A 17,318-nucleotide genomic window follows, 5' to 3' on the forward strand; every position below is an offset into this window, starting at 1 on the left:
TGGGAAAAGGGAGATCGTTGGTAGCTTCCAGGCCAAAACTATTTATACTATTTACTCAAGTGCGTTTAGTTTTGTTTTTGTGCTTTATTTCATTATTAGAGCTATTTTTAATAATACACTGAAAAGCTCAGCTCTGACTATTCCTGATTGGCATTAGGTCATGCAGTCAGAAAATGTCCACCATTGGGGTTTATACAAGCAAGCTAACAAAGTGAGATTTTCAGACTGTACCGAACTTTATTGAAGCTGCATCAATGAAAAAATATGGCTCATACGTGAAAATAAAACTACAGAGCGAAATGTTCTACAATGTAACATGTCATTACAGATGTGAGATACAATATCAGGTGTGTTAGTGGTGGATAAATAAGGCTTAAAGCATAAGGCTTTTATTCAGACTCAAAATTAATTTCACAGTCGTTCTTCTGTATGACTGTGCTTCTTAATATCCCATTTTCAACCAAAAACATTTCTATAAATGTATACGCACGTATTGCGTGTCCTTAAAAAAGAAAGAAAGCTTGCTACGGCAGTAAGAATATTCACTCATACATTTGCACTGTGCTTGTGATTTAAATAGACATGTGTTTAATTAAACTGATGTATTTGGTTCTTCTGATCTCCTGTGAACCTCATATGAGAGGTGCAGTGTTGGAGCATTAGCAGCAATAGTTATGGGAAGTTTAACATTTACATCCATTAATTTACCATTATGTGTTTCTGATATGAAAATATTTTCAATCAAAAATGTTAATGACTTTTCAGTAGTTCCTGATATACTGATCTGGGAGTAAACGTGATTGGGAAAAGCCACCCAAGGGAAAAAAAGTAATCTTGTCATGCAGTGTATTTTACATAAATACAAAAATTACAACTTTTTATATGAAGACTCAGTGTTAACACTGCTTGGGGCCTTTAAATGGCGCTTTCAAACTCTTTTCCCATTACAAAAACTTGAGTCACAATATTTAATTCATTCTTAAAGTGTCTCTTTTTCAGTCTAAGTAGATTTCCTCTCTGCCCCGTCTCAAACTTTGAAAAAGGTGTGTTTGAGGAAGCAAAAGAAAGTGTGTGTTTAAAAAATATGGAAGCTCTTTTCTCTGGGGTATCATTAAAAGGTTGGCATCTCTGGTCTCAGGACTGGTTTTAACAGTCTGCTGTCGTCTTATCCTTACATGCCCTGGATAAACTCTTGCAGCTGTCGCACAATCTCCGTATCCACCGTCTCCATAAGAGCCTGGAAGCTCTGGTCTCCCATCAACATCTGCTGAGCCTTCAGCTTCTCATAGACAAACTGCTGAAGAGAGACGCTGTGCACAGGGTCCTCAAGAGCCAGCTATAGAGGAAGAAAAAAAACATAGTATGAGGATAGCAAATGAACTCTGGAGCCCCATTACTTTAATTTGTTTCTTAAAGAGGCCATTTTATGCCCTTTTACAAAGTCTTGATTTTGTTTTTGGGGTCTACTGGAATAGGTTTTCATACTTGAATGATAGAAATACTTTTGTTTTTTCACATATTTTGGATTATTGCAGCACCTCTTTTCCCAGTCTGTCAGTAACGCTCGGTTTAGTTCCAGTCTCTCTGATGCCCCATCCACACTACTGCGTTTTAGTTTAGAAACGGATAATTAAAACGAATACGATCTCCGTCCACACCAGCGTTTTAGCTGCGTATTAGAATTGATCTCCGTCCACATTAAAACGACTGAAAACGCGGATCACGTGACCATTCACCAACACTGGGCATGCGCGTGCCGGTGTAAACACAACTTCATTGATAAAATTATCCCACCATGCTCTGGGTTAACTCCAAACCGACGCTCCATGTACGGTCAACGCCGCCGCTGCACACGGGAATTGTCACAGATCGCTCGAATAATAGCTTGACTCCGGCACATGTAGGCAGTTATAGCGTTGTAAAATGCAGAATTTACTTGTACAACAGCTGCTAGCAAAGATATATGCCATGACTGATGACACCCGATCATAGAGCCGAGCGTAAGCCTCTACTACGTCATCGTTTCTAAAGTCCTCCGTTTTGACCCGTCTACACTAAAACGCCCTCCGGAGATTCAAAACGAAAAACGGATCGGCAGCGTTTCTAAATTTCTCCGTTTTGGGTCTCCGTTTTTGCCGTTTTAGTGTGGACGGGAGGTGCAAACGTAGCAAAAGGTCTCCGTTTTTTAAACGAAAACGCAGTAGTGCGGACGGGGCCTGAAGCACCTTTTTCTAAAAAGCGCAATGTGCTCTGATTGGTCGGCTGGACCAGTATGTTGCGATTGGTCAACCGATTCAATCAAATGAAATGATTCAATGAAATGACAAAAATGTCACGGCCTTTACCATCATCACAAATTTCAAGTTACTACACATTTTTTGCATATGCCTTGGGCGGGAATTATTAAAAAAAGGGAACAGTGTGACGTGTACGTTCCTGGAAGCAAACTTGAGACGACAATCAAGGTGTTTCAGAAACATTGCTTACTGTGCTGACAAAGTATTTTTTACTTTTTAATTTAAGCTAAATGATTCAACCATGTTAATTATCATAATTTTGTAATATTTTCCTTTAAAGGAGCTGTATGTAAGATTGTGGCCAAAACTGGTACTGCAATCACTTTCAAATTACTGTAGAGTGGTGTATCCCCTCCCCCTCCCCCCTGCCTCAAGGTTGCCAGATCGGCTGCAGGATCCAGCAGGAACGTGACGAGCTGCAGCTGTGGTAACTAGAGCAGAGCTGGCAACCCGGATGCCGCAACACTACTGACTTCGTGATTGGTAGATAGGTGGAGGGTGGAGCAAGGTGGAGAGTGGAGCATCAGACCAAAACACAACATGACAACATCAACATCAGTTGAGGGCTGCAACTGCACTTTTTAAATGACAATATCCTGGCCGGACTACTGTTGTCAGTGATATAAGTATTTGAAATGTACATGATTTCTTAATGTCTAGTGACATATCAGGGCCATTTTATGATTAATTGAAATACATTTCTTACATACAGCTCCTTTAAGAAATCATGTACATTTCAAATACTTATATCACTGACAACAGTAGTCCGGCCAGGATATTGTCATTTAAAAAGTGCAGTTGCAGCCCTCAACTGATGTTGATGTTGTCATGTTGTGTTTTGGTCTGATGCTCCACCCTCCACCTATCTACCAATCACGAAGTCAGTAGTGTTGCGGCATCCGGGTTGCCAGCTCTGCTCTAGTTACCACAGCTGCAGCTCGTCACGTTCCTGCTGGATCCTGCAGCCGATCTGGCAACCTTGAGGCAGGGGGGAGGGGGAGGGGATACACCACTCTACAGTAATTTGAAAGTGATTGCAGTACCAGTTTTGGCCACAATCTTACATACAGCTCCTTTAATGTCTAGTGACATATCAGGGCCATTTTATGATTAATTGAAATACATTTCTTACATACAGCTCCTTTAATGTATGGGAAATAAGTTTATCAGTAGCTATAAAACAGTAGTTTGTCCCAAATCTATGCTGTGTGACAGCTTGATTTAGAAAATTACATTAAATATAAATTAATAAAAATAAATAAATAAAAAGATAAATAAATCAAGGTTTTAATGTATTTAGATACATCCCAATTTTGGTAACACAGGGTTGCAAAAATCACTAACATCATAAAATTAACAAAAAAATCATGCATTATGTTTTATTTAATAAAAAAGATTTAGTTTTATGCCTTATTTTAAACCCCAACAAGCACTAGCTCACACTTCATAAAGTCGAACAGAATATGTGTTATGGGATGCCAGTGTAAGATATATATTCTAGAGAATAGGCTTTCAGAATAAGCCCATTGCAGAGTTAGTTTATAAGTGTGAATGGATTACTTCAATATAAGGACATGGAACTGCAGTGAAATAAAACACTTAAAGCTGTCACAAAGAAGGGATCATACAAAGATAAAAAAATATATGAAATACAATATACAGCATTAGAATGATGGATCATATAATAAACTGTCTAAAAGTCTGAAAAACAAAGTAAAATGACAACAACAAAAACATATGCTAAAAAAACAAATGAAAACCTGAAACAAAAGTCTTTTTAAAGTGCCCCTATTATGCTATGAGCCTCGAAATTATAAGTTTCTAAATATTATGCTATTTTAAAGTTTTTATTTCCTACTACAGGTTAACATACATCAAATGTCAAAAAACTGTTTCATTTCCTCATAATATACATTTGCACATCACCACATTTTCAATGATTCTCAAACGACTGGTCAGATTAATCAATCTCTCTAAATCCCTCCTTTCCGCTAGCAACTCTGCTCTGATTGGCCAGACTGTTGTGATTGGCTTACCGCGTCAAAAACAAAAACGGCCATTGCCATAACAACGTCAGCTCCGCTTGTCCTTGTCCTGAGGCTTCCAACACCGTAAACTAAAGACAGTAACGAACAATGACATCGATTTTAACATAATCCGAGCACGAGTCCGATGATGAAACATTGGAAGAACTAGTTATTGAACCCGAACCTCCATCACAAGGACAACTTGAGCAGGACATTTCTTGGTGATACACTACTCAGTTTGAGGTACATTATGAGATGTTGCAACTGTAATTCCTCACCACCAGCATTAACAAGTGCATGTCCATCAACAAACCCATTATTTTACTTCTACTAATTTATTTACCGAGTATTTTTCTAATATATTGCGGTGAACACGTGGAAACTGTATCAATAACAGTGCATGTATGCAATGTACATTAGCCGAGCTCTAGAGTGAATGACTGATGTAACATAAACGCTGGTAAAACAAATATTTCCTCAAGGCATTAATAAACAGTTAAAGGTAATAGTGGCCCACAACTGATTAGCAGAAGTATTTCAGTAAGACAGAGATAACATGAGTTAGCCAGTTAGCAGGAGACCTACGCAATATCAAACTCAAAACTAAGTTTTTTGAACACCATCTTTCAAGAGCAAGCGGTTTGCAAATCCTGCATTGAACTCCGAGATTTGAGAAGCAGTCGTCAGTAAAATAAATGGAACACAGCAAAAGTTTAGGATTACACTGCTGTGATATCCTGGTAAAGATTAATTTTAACCACTGATTCTTCACATGCTCGTCCTTGGCCAGTGAAAAAAACTGGCTTTACCTTCACATTGTAGAGCACAGCTTCTTCTTGACATGATGCTGTCCATTATCCACAGGAATCCAGTTTGAGGGTTCAAATTTTCCCTGGTGTCTGCGTGCGCAATAAGTGGGTGGGCAATATGCTAATGTTTCGTCTTGATGTCACAACGAAACGGCTTATGACTCGTTCATTTCATTGACTCAGAGTCGACTCTTACGTTTGAAAGACAATAACTTTATATATTGTGAACTTTCAGATTTAAAACTTTGCAGGATGTTTTCATTCACTTAGAGCTATGTTACACACTACATGAAAGGTCGTTTTCAAAAATCCACTTTAAGGTCAAGGTACTTTAAGGTCAAGGTGTTTTGAGTGTTAAAGAACTGCTTTGATAAGAGAAAAATAAAATTTAAAGCTGCAAGCAGCGATGCCCTCGCACCTTTAGGAAAAGAAAGCACGGGTGGACAATATTTAAATAGGTAAATATAGGAGGACTACATCAAAGTCATTTGTATTTGCCACTCTTCCTGCTGCCAGCTGGTTAGCACTATGACTGTAACTAAATTTTGGCATGTAGATGTCTTCAGGCCAGGTTTCTTATCAAGCATGTGAAGTATGGGGCAGATTAGACATTGCATGCTTGAGTTACAACAACTTCCTGATTCATAGCGATAATAGCATACTTTGGCACTCAGCTAAGTGTTTCTAGCATGTTTCTAGCATGTTTAGCACTCAATGGCATATTTTAGTATGTTACTAGTAGTACATCACAGTTTTAAACATGTCACTTCCTGTTGCCAGGTGGCGCTATTACTATAGCCGAATATTGGCGTGTAGATGTGTTCAGGGCAGGACTCTTATCAAACATGTTAAGTTTGGGGAAGATTGGACAATGCATGCCTAAGTAACAGCGACTTCCTGTTTCATTGTATTAAAGTCCCCGTGAACCGGAAGTTGCAAACGACTAAACGGCAAACGAGAAACGGAATACTAAATGAGGCAAAATAGTGGGCGTGGCTTTTTTTCCAACTAGCACCTGATTGGATCTAGAAAAGTAGGTGTTTTCAATCAGCCTGTCTACTGTCAGTTGGAGGGGCGTGGTTACGGATGTTAAGCAGACTCCCAAACCGTCAAACCTACGTCATCAGGGAAGGTCCTCCAATGCAGAGGGGAGGGGAAATTTCAGATTTTGATTAAAGATGAAGCCAAAACATTTTTTTTGTGTGGATTGACTTGCATGGATGAATTGTTCACCACAAAATGATCAATTTAGGCAAACAAAGTAAGTATGGTCAATATTGAATTCATGGGGACTTTAAAGGGGAACTATGCAGTTTTTTTTAGCTTAACTGAACAGCTTCGGAGTTCTTGGAATGGTTATATGACTTTTTTCGGGTTGAATGGTGGCCATCTGTATTAACTGCACCTGTTTGAACCCGTTACCTGTATAAAAGACACCTGTCCACACACTCAATCAAACAGACTCCAACCTCTCCACAATGGCCAATACCAGAGAGCTGTGTAAGGACATCAGGGATAAAATTGTAGACCTGCACAAGGCTGGGATGGGCTACAGGACATTAGGCAAGCAGCTTGGTGAGAAGGCAACATCAGTTGGCGCAATCATTAGTAAATTGAAGAAGTTCAAGATGACGGTCAATCTCCCTCGGTCTGGGGCTCCATGCAAGATCTCACCTCGTGGGGCATCAATGATCATGAGGAAGGTGAGGGATCAGCCCAGAACTACACGGCAGGACCTGGTCAATGACCTGAAGAGAGCTGGGACCACAGTCTCAAAGAAAACCATTAGTAACACACTATGCTGTCAAGGATTAAAATCCTGCAGCGCACGCATGGTCCCCCTGCTCAAGCCAGCGCATGTCCAGGCCCGTCTGAAGTCTGCCAATGACCATCTGGATGATCCAGAGAAGGAATGGGTGAAGGTCATGTGGTCTGATGAGACAAAAATAGAGCTTTTTGGTCTAAACTCCACTCACCGTGTTTGGAGGAAGAAGAAGGATGAGTACAACCCCAAGAACACCATCCCAACCGTGAAGCATGGAGGTGGAAACATCATTCTTTGGGGATGCTTTTCTGCAAAGGGGACAGGACGACTGCACCGTATTGATGAGAGGATGGATGGGGCCATGTATCGCGAGATCTTGGCCAACAACCTCCTTCCCTCAGTAAGAGCATTGAAGATGGGTCGTGGCTGGTTCTTCCAGCATGACAACAACCCGAAACACACAGCCAGGGCAACTAAGGAGTGGCTCCGTAAGAAGCATCTCAAGGTCCTGGAGTGGCCTAGCCAGTCTCCAGACCTGAACCCAATAGAAAATCTTTGGAGGGAGCTGAAAGCCCGCATTGCCCAGCGACAGGCCCGAAACCTGAAGGATCTGGAGAAGGTCTGTATGGAGGAGTGGGCCAAAATCCCTGCTGCAGTGTGTGCAAACCTGGTCAAGAACTACAGGAAACGTATGATCTCTGTAATTGCAAAAAAAGGTTTCTGTACCAAATATTAACCCTCTGGGGACCAAGAACGCGCCCGCGCGTTTTGCTGGGTTTTTTTCACATAGCAGCAACATAGACTTAAAATACTCCGTCATTTATGGTCATATAAATAAAATCAATACATGATTATAAACTATAGAGGGTCTTCTTTTTTTGTGTACACTCACATTAACATCAAAACCTTGTGGTTTTTTTTAAATAAATAAAATAAACAGGGTGCGCTTTCAGCTCACTCTGTCTCCGCAAAAATCTTTCTGAAACATGTCTGGAAAATGAACGGAAACTCCGCTAATACTTATCACACAAACATGAAACATACGTCTAAAGAACGCTTTAAATTTCTACTTTTAAATAAAACAACACATTTAAAACAAATATTCTCCTGCAATGTAATCTGTCTGAAACTATAGAGAAGTACAGTTTCTCCTGTCTCAGCTCATTATCGTTAATTTGTTCACACCCACTCGCAGAGCGCGCTATTCATAAGATAATGTGTTGAGGCCATTTGCAAAATAGATAAACGCCCCCAGGCAAATGCTGTAAACGCACTATATTTTTTAGTCAGATTAAGATTCGTCTTGCGCGGCTATGAGGAATAATCCTGGGACATTTAATACAGAAGTGCTGGTTTATTTTCACTTCGAGGAGGAGCAACAGATTCAGCTGAGAACTGTAAGTGTTTTATGGCTGTGCTTTGTTCTAATCGCGATATAGAATAACGTTAGTGTCTGTAAACGGAAAAATAGCATACTGTTTAAATGTGAATCATGTTTCTCTCTGTGTGTGTGTGTAAATGAATGAATGAACGCACAGATACGCACTGTTACAGACGAAATAAAAGACAAAATTTCGTGGACTAGTTTTGGATAAAGTTTTTCAAATCAAATAAGCATCAAATAAGCTTCAAATTAGCTTCAAAATAAAGACATCAGCTTTTGTTAGGAGTTTCTGGGGATAGAAGTGTCCAGACGTATGCACCCTGTATTTTAAAGAAGAACATTTAATTATTTGCGATACATTATTCATTCACAAAGAATTCAGGGACATTATTCACGTCCCTAAAGGTTAGAGTTTTCCTAATTTTTTAATTAAGGCATTAAGATTTTTTTATTCCTCTTTTTAGTCAACTTTAGCATGGGTGTGTTCTCTTCTAATTCTAAGCAGTGTGTGTATATATATATATATATATATATATATATATATATAGCCTATAATTAAAAAAATATTTTAACCAGAAAAATCTACAATGCATGCCCAAAGTCGTGCAGCCGTATAGTTTCTCTTGATATCAGTCCTGCTGACTTCAACATTCACAGGAGACTGTAATGAAAAATCAAACACCTTGGAAATGACAGGTATGTACTATGTTTCAGGAATGGGACAATGCTGTGTGACTGTGCAAGCCTCTGTATTTAGATCAGTGTGTTTACTAATGTGCTTTTTTGTCCTTTGTTGTGTATCTTTGGATTATGTTGTGTTGTAAATAAATCCAAACAATCTAAAAGCCATTCTTTTTTAAATCTCCTCATTCTTTGTGCAAGGCTCCTCGTAATGGGGCCTGATAGCACCTAATAGGGCCATTATGGGAGGGTCTTTGTCTTTCTCAGGTGTGAAATACCATACATATTCATAAGAGATCGTGCCTCCTCACATAAAGCTTTCTCACACTAAACACGTCATACACATTATAAAAGACTTTATTGACTTATCTGAATGAGTAGTCAGGATGATTCTCACATAGTTTTGGAGCAAATATTCTAGACTATGTGATACAATTTTCAAAAGTCTTGTGAAGAAATAATCAATATGTGTTTTGTGGCCTTATTTCACAAACTTTTATTTTTAAGTTTTTCAATAACCATGCATAAATAATATTCTCTCAAAAATACAAACATGTACATACATGTTGCTCACAGATTATGGTAGCCCCGTTTGTGCTATATAGAGTAAATTTACACCTTTGCCATTAACATGTTTATAAATAACTGAAAAAAGCACAATTGTCAGTGCATGTCAAAACATCCCAAGGGCCCCAAAAAACCCTTGGTCCCCAGAGGGTTAAGGTCTGCTTTTCTGATGTATCAAATACTTATGTCATGCAATAAAATGCAAATTAATTACTTAAAAATCATACAATGTGATTTTCTGGATTTTTGTTTTAGATTCCGGCACTCACAGTTGAAGAGTACCTATGATACAAATTACAGACTTCTACATGCTTTGTAAGTGGGAAAACCTGCAAAATCGGTAGTGTATCAAATACTTGTTCTCCCGTTGGACGAATTTCGTAAACGTTCGTGAAACATAGTGGGAGGGGCGCTTCGTTGAAATTCTATAGGTGGCGCTATCGAGCCATTTTGCTACACCTAATTCTGAAACCCATATCAGATGTACATTTTCGCCAGTTCTGACGCATGAGCAAAGTTTCATCAAGAGATTGAGCATGTTTAGGCCCTCAAAAATGCCATTCATTTCGGAGAAGAAGCAGAATAATAATACATAAATTTAGCAATTGACCGTTCGCAAAAGCCACGCCCCCTAGTTATTGTTACTACGCCTGTCAAACAAATGGTCAAACACGACCAGCGCCACAGATAAAGAGGTATACCCGTGCGTGTCAGTGACCTTTTTTGGACCAATACCTCTGCGATATCCTCCAGATCGAGGCACAAGGGGTTACAGTATGCAGTGGAGGGATATATTCAAAACATAAAAATACGCAATGAAGGAGACACGACTACTATCGAGGCTAATGCTTACCGGTCTCAAGCGAAATCTGAGAAACCCCATGACCTGTACCTCAAATACAACCAGCACAGCCTGGAAGAAGATTTTATAAGCTGGTTCAGTGGCTAATTGTTTGGAGTTAGAAATATATAACTCGCGCTGCATATTTAGTAATTTTGCCTCAGATACAGGATTATACATTCGCTTTAACAACCGCTTGCGTGTCATGCTGAATGCGATTTTCGTGTTTAAAAAGTAACTATACATAAGAGACGGAAAGATGCAGATAACCATACATTATTTAAGGTTATTTCTATTCATTGCGATATTGATAACGTTATTTAAACTGATGTTGTCAAGTAAGCTTCATGCGTTCCCCGTTGCGAACGTGCACTCCTCTAACGTTAGTCTAAACTGTAGTCTACAGGTGCTGCACTGCTAGTTGACTGCTGCTCATTTCCCCCCCAAAAATCACGTTAACAACAACCCTTTAGAAAACGTAATTCCTTTGTGGATCCTCTTGATCTGCTTTCTCCATGTTTCTTTGACTAATCTCAGTGTCTCAGTCTCAGCACGCTGCACGCGAGTTAACCATGTTCGACACATTTAACTGGGAGTGGGGCCGTCCACACTGTTTTATCCATTGCAGGCACCGCTCACGTTGTGTTTTCGGCTATGGGAATGGAAAGAACAGAACTCCTCCAGACAATCTCTCGGGGTACCTAGTGTCCGATTTACAAACGCCGTGGGCGCACCGCTTCACCATCTTGCTTGGAGTCAATGTTTGACGGACCTGCTCACATAGTAACGGTTGCTATGATGTGTGATTGGACAATGGCCGTTTTGGGGGAGGGGCTTGCTAACGGTCAATTCTCTTCGAAGAGGAACATAAATAAATGTGTTTGAGTGATTAATGTAAGATTTGTGGATATAAAGAAATAAAGGTGCAAAACCCTGTCATGATGCTGGAACATGATCCTAAGAATTGTTTTCTGTTCTCCCTTTTAATAAGTCAAATCTACTCGATATCTATATCTGTGTTCAGCACATTTGTTGGCGACAGAGACATTGAGACGTCAGCAGACAATTGTGAAGTAATTTTCTTGGTGTAATAAAAAAGGCATTGATCCGAGTTTAATCAAATGTGACTTAACTCCTGAAGACAGAAATGAAAATACAAGACACCGATTCCCTCTCAGTATTTATATGCTAATCCCGACTGTGCTAAAACAAAGGGATGACGTCTCCACCCTTATTAAGATAAATTCATTAATTGGCATTGCTTTCCATTGCATAGACAAAGCAGTGTCACACTTTCTTTCTGTCATACACAGGGAAACAATACATTATTAGGATTTATTGATAAAATGGCTCAAATTTACTATCTATAGGAATATTTTAAAATACTTGGATATTTTTAGGGGTATGACCAGTCAAGCTGTCATCAATTTTAAAATTAGATCATGTTTCAGAGGGTGAAGTCTTTAATAATTTTTTTTTTTTTTTATGTATGTATTAAATTCTTTTTTTATGACAAGCTGTCATCAATTTTAAAAATTAGATTATGTTTCAGAGGGTGAAGTCTTTAATAATTCGTTAAATTTCTTATGATGTAACGTTATCACTGCACTCATACAGTGGCAGACTGTAATGCCCTTGAATACCACAATGTAAGATATAAATAATGCTCTGCTAATGAAGGGGGAGGGACATGGAGAGAGTGATAGAATGATAGAGAGAGAGAGAGAGAGAGAGAGAGAGAGAGAGAGAGAGAGAGAGAGAGAGAGAGAGAGAGAGAGAGAGAGAGAGAGAGAGAGAGAGAGAGAGAGAGAGAGAGAGAGAGAGAGAGAGAGAGAATTGGCATCGCTGCATAAATAATAATTTTATGTTTTAGGCTCTATTATGCATCAAATGACTGGAAAATTCTAAGTAAATGTAACATTTAGGGAAGTCTATTTAGGATGGTGTAATTTCAACCCTCTCTTTGACACTTGCTGATTGATGTATTGGCACTTGATGCTTTCAGTAAACCTTAACAGCAATGTTATAGTAAATATGGCATAAACATCACATTACTACATTATACGTTTATTTAAAAAAACATTAAGATGTGTCATGGAGCGTACATCTGTCAATGTGATGAGCATTAACAATGCCAGCTGTGATCTTTGGTGATTATACTTATAATTCACACTAAATGAACTCTGGCAGCTTCCCTGCTGCATATGAAAAATAAAAGAGGAACAAAAAGTCATTTTCCGCAGTACTTTTGGATTTAATGATTTTAAATGCCACCATCTGCAAACTGTAATATCCTCCAAAAAGGTTAAATATGGCAAATGTCTAACATACAGTCTCTCTCTCCACATAATATTGGTGTAAAACACAAGACTCAACATTTACCCTCCATGAGACATTTGCACAGAAAGCTTAGCCCCAGTGCTCACATCTTCCCCTGAGATGTTTGATCACTGATTCATCTGATTCCCAACCACCAGATCAGAAGTGTCATGCTCATTTGTGCCCCCAATAATTTTATAGGATTCTTTTTTCATGATTCTGACATCATGTGGAAGCAAAGAACCTTGTGTCTGTGAAGTTTGCAGCTCAGCGTTTGATTAAAAGGGTAAAAGTGATGGTTATTTTCCCCACACTCGTAGTCACGGCTTGATTCGGCCGTATACAATAATAATAATATATTTAATATATTATAATAATAATATAGTAAATAAACTTTACTAAAGTGTTTGTTTTGAACAAGTATTAACTTAACCATTATTAAAAAATGAAATTATTTGTATCAATACTTTGTGCCTTTTACCCCGAATGTGGGGTAAAATGCCCACCTTGCCACCTCTTAAATTTATAAGATTTTTTAACAAACCACTTTTATCATTTATTTTCACACAAAATCTATTGCTACATCAACGTTCAATAAAAACATACTGTATATATATATATATTTTCTGCAAGCATACACTACGGGAGTAGTGAAAAGCACATTTTTGTTAGGGTGTGTCTTTAGCCCCGGTGTACCCCATTTATTAGAAAAAAAAGAAGAAATACTATATTGCTGGTAATGTAAAAATAGCTAAAAACTAACCCATGACCAGGGGAAAGGTGCATCATGCGGTCCCTTTTAAGGAAAGGCCTCATAGTTACAGTATCAAAGTTGAAACATAGGAATCAATAGATAAATGCTGCTGCTTGTGACCTTGGTAGTCAAACAGTATTGTACATAGACTAAATCAGATCTCTCCAGTGATTCGATGTAAAAGTGATGCTTTCCTTGGAACACAATCAATACGTCTATCAATTGCAAATGGACAGCTTCAAAAAAATAAAATAATAAAATGCGGTTTTAAATCCCACCACTCACTCAAAGCAGCATCCATGAGCTTTCAGGGATTATAGACATGTTCATTATCATCAGTAGCATAAAAACAAACTGAAGATTCTTTTATGAGTGGATGAAATGAAGTGCAATGATATGAGATCACTAGAATGCAATTGTGATACACACCAAAAACACACACATCTGCAGCTAAACAATCGGATGACAATATGAAGCAGCATTGTCAGCTCTCACACGACCCTGAATTTTTGAGGTTGTTATTATCTTTAAGAAAAATTCATTAGTTTATGGAGTCAAATCTGAAGTCCTGCTTAACCGAAACCTCCAATACCATAAATTGTTGATACCTAAGTGGCATTTAGACACAGGAAGCACTAGGACCTTGAACAGTTGAAGGATTTTGTTGAAAAACAAGGATGGGTTTAAGGAAAAAGGCACTCCAAAAAGTACCTTTGAAGTATTATTCTGAGCCAAGCCAGTACTATAAAGCAGAGAGGCCTGTGGAAGAAATCCTGCTCGAGCCGCCATGAACTTTTAAAGGATTTTCCTGAATAAAGTCAAAAACTTTGAAGACCAGATGTGTAAATGCCAATAAAGTCAATCTCAGCTTTACTTAAAAGTAAAGGCAATCATCTATATTTGAGCTTGACTGGACCCTTGATCTCCTTTTCCAGTGTCTTCGGGAATCCCCCACATCGACTTTCGAAATCGAGATCACATCGATCACATCGAAAAAGCAAGATTTACTCAGTAACACTGTATAATGACTAGAGGTGGGCATAGATAAATTTTTTTAATCTAGATTAATCTAGATTAATATTGAAATTAATCTAGATTAATCTAGATTAAAATGGCTCATTTGAATTCTCCCAAAGGCATTCAGAATATGTGTGCTACCCAAATAATGACTAAAAGTAAGTCTTTGAGAATAGTTTGCCTCGCGTAGGGATGTGCATTTCTGCCAAAAATGCCATTCGACAATCGAGGAGCAAAAGTCGAATATCGTTAAAAAAAAAAAACCTTAAAAAAAACGCAATGACAGAAAGGGAGGCCAATTTCATCTTTAGCGATTTGTCATCAAACAAACTGTTTATTAATTGAACAAGTAACATGTTTTCGTCCTTTTTTTTAACATAGTAGGCTAATTGGAAGAAAAAAAACAATACGCACGACAGTCCGTTTTTGCATCGCCAATGCTCGTTAGATCAAAAAATAATGTCATCATATGTCATAAGAATTTTATGTGAACCTGCCTTGTTACTGCAATAGCCTCATTTTTAAACAAATTAGTTTCAATCAATGTAAACTATTCGTGTGATTATGCCACTGCGCAATACACGCGCAATACACACACAATGTATTACCTGAATGAAATGAAATCGAATGTATCGTCCTGTGGAATCATTCATTCACAGACAGCTTACGAAGATGTTCAACTAATAAAGATCTTCATCGCTGGCAAAAATATGATGCATTTGCAGATTTGCATTCACTAGACTAGACTGTAGATCGGCCACTTCATCCAACGCTCTTGATGCTCTTAAATCTTCATGTTTCGACTCCGAGTGTGAATTGAAAGCGCTTCAGACGATTCAGTGCGCGAGGAACTGAACAGATCAACTGATTCGCGAACCGATTTAGACAGATCATCTGACAACTTGTTTGATGAAATCTTTGAACAGAATCGACTCAAAAGAGTGATTTATTTGTAAATGAGCATCGCTCATGCCCATACAAAGGACACAGCGCGCTTGGAATAAACTCATTTAACAACGTATTGCACTAAAATAAAGTAACGAGAGGAACGTCGCCCAACGTAACAAAGTAAAAGTACATCTTGTGTCCCTGACAGGAAAATACCCTACTGCGCGATCTGTGACAGTAGGCGCGGCGTCATACTACACATTAGAATTGCGCGAAAATATTAATATTCGAAAATATTCGAAAAAGCTATTTATGATCCCAACCCAACTTTGATTAACGGCGATATTTTTTTTATCGCCCGATAAGAGTCTCACGTTAACGCAGCACGTTAACGCCGATAACGGCCCAGCACTAATAATGACTTTCATTAAGAACATTACAACACTAGAATATGTTAAACAGACAATTAGTCAGGACGTTAGAAAATTGATAATAGCTAGAAATGTCTAGAGTAGGAAAAACCTATAAGTTCATGTACTGTGAGCACCCCAGTGGTTATACTTGCAATGTTTTGCTCAGATTGTATTTAACAACTAACTTCTATTAACTAAATCAAATTAATATTTGGTGTGTCCATCCTTTGTGTTTAAAATAGCTTTTCCCCAGGTAGGTTTCTTCAAGCGTCATCGGTCATCTATATAAGAGTTATCAGATTAAAAACTGTCATGATTTTTATTTCAGTTTCTTTCTAACGTAAGAAAAATAATGTGCCATATTCATGAAAGACTATGCATTTCTGTGCAAATCTTTCATAAATACCTTGTTGTGAAAATCTTCCCAGTGATTTGATTGCAAACGTTTCAGCAAGAATAGTTTTACGTATATATCCACAGGAAATTATTCAGCTCGTTTTTCATAAATGAAGCCCAATGTGACACTTTTTCACACTTTAAGAATAAAAAAAGACCTTATTTTCTCATTAATGATTGTAAAACAAATGATTAATAATAGTAGTAGCAATAGTAGTAAGAGTATTAATAGGAAGATATTTTTGGTTTGGTGTCCATGAAAGGGTACTGATGAGGCTGTGGGGGTGCAGAAGATAAAGAAGATTTTGAAACATAGTTAAGCAACAGTTATACTTCTAAAGTAAAAGAGGATTGTAATTTGTCAGTCTCAGGGAAAACAACAAAAACAAAATAATTTATGTACATTTGTAAAAGAAAAGCCATTAGAGAAAATCATATTATGGGCTCTCTTTCATATAGCCATCAAGTGTCTACTCCACAAAAGAAAACACATCTCGGCTATCAGACAATCACTGCAGTACCATTTGGTGTCCAACATAATCTCAAAATCTCAGTCTCTAATACGCTACATATAAATCAATGTTCATTCAAATGGTCCTGGGACCTCATGCATTAAAATCTCTGCAGCAGATTTTGCATATGCAAGTTTCCAGATTTATACCCCCACCCCCCCTGTATAATTTACAAATACTTGTTCAGTTTATGAAAAACAAGATACCATTTGTGCATGTACAAACTTTCATCCCCACTCTGTCTCCTCCCAAAAATAACCAAAATGGAGATTACAACTAGCCTGGCTAACGTCAGACCACGTCTCAATCTACCACGTTTATTTTCTCGTATTTGAGGCGTCGTTTACGAATGCCCAGAGCCGTTTATTGGGTGCTATGAATATCTATCAAATACGCCTGTACGTAGCTCATAGCCAATCGTTTCAATAATACCAGATGACGTATGTAGAGCGACAGAAATTAGACGTGGAAGAAGACGATGGGTCAGAGATTTATGTGTACACGATGGCGTAAAGGGCCGTACACACCGGGACGAATATCGGCGCGCGTTATTCGCCAGCGTTTTTCAACGCGTTTTTTTTTTGTTCACACCCAAGCGATTTTCGCTGACGATGAGCCGAGTGAACATGCAAATTCATTCCCTGACAT

The 17,318-nt window shown here is 38.3% G+C and overlaps 1 protein-coding gene across 1 annotated transcript in view; it reads right to left on the minus strand.

Moving 5' to 3' along the window:
• Window positions 1-212: 212 nt before the first annotated feature.
• The window catches only part of ipo11 (importin 11), a 195,574-nt gene continuing 178,468 nt past the window's right edge, over window positions 213-17,318 (minus strand). The window contains exon 30 of the mRNA XM_056237513.1: window positions 213-1,336. Coding sequence (XP_056093488.1) covers window positions 1,172-1,336 — 165 coding nt within the window. The 3' untranslated portion in view covers window positions 213-1,171. The remainder of the gene's footprint in view (window positions 1,337-17,318) is intronic.

This window comes from Rhinichthys klamathensis, unplaced genomic scaffold (genome assembly GCF_029890125.1).
Source record: "Rhinichthys klamathensis goyatoka isolate OS25496 unplaced genomic scaffold, OSU_Roscu_1.1 h1tg000487l_1, whole genome shotgun sequence".
Lineage (NCBI taxonomy): Eukaryota > Metazoa > Chordata > Actinopteri > Cypriniformes > Leuciscidae > Rhinichthys > Rhinichthys klamathensis.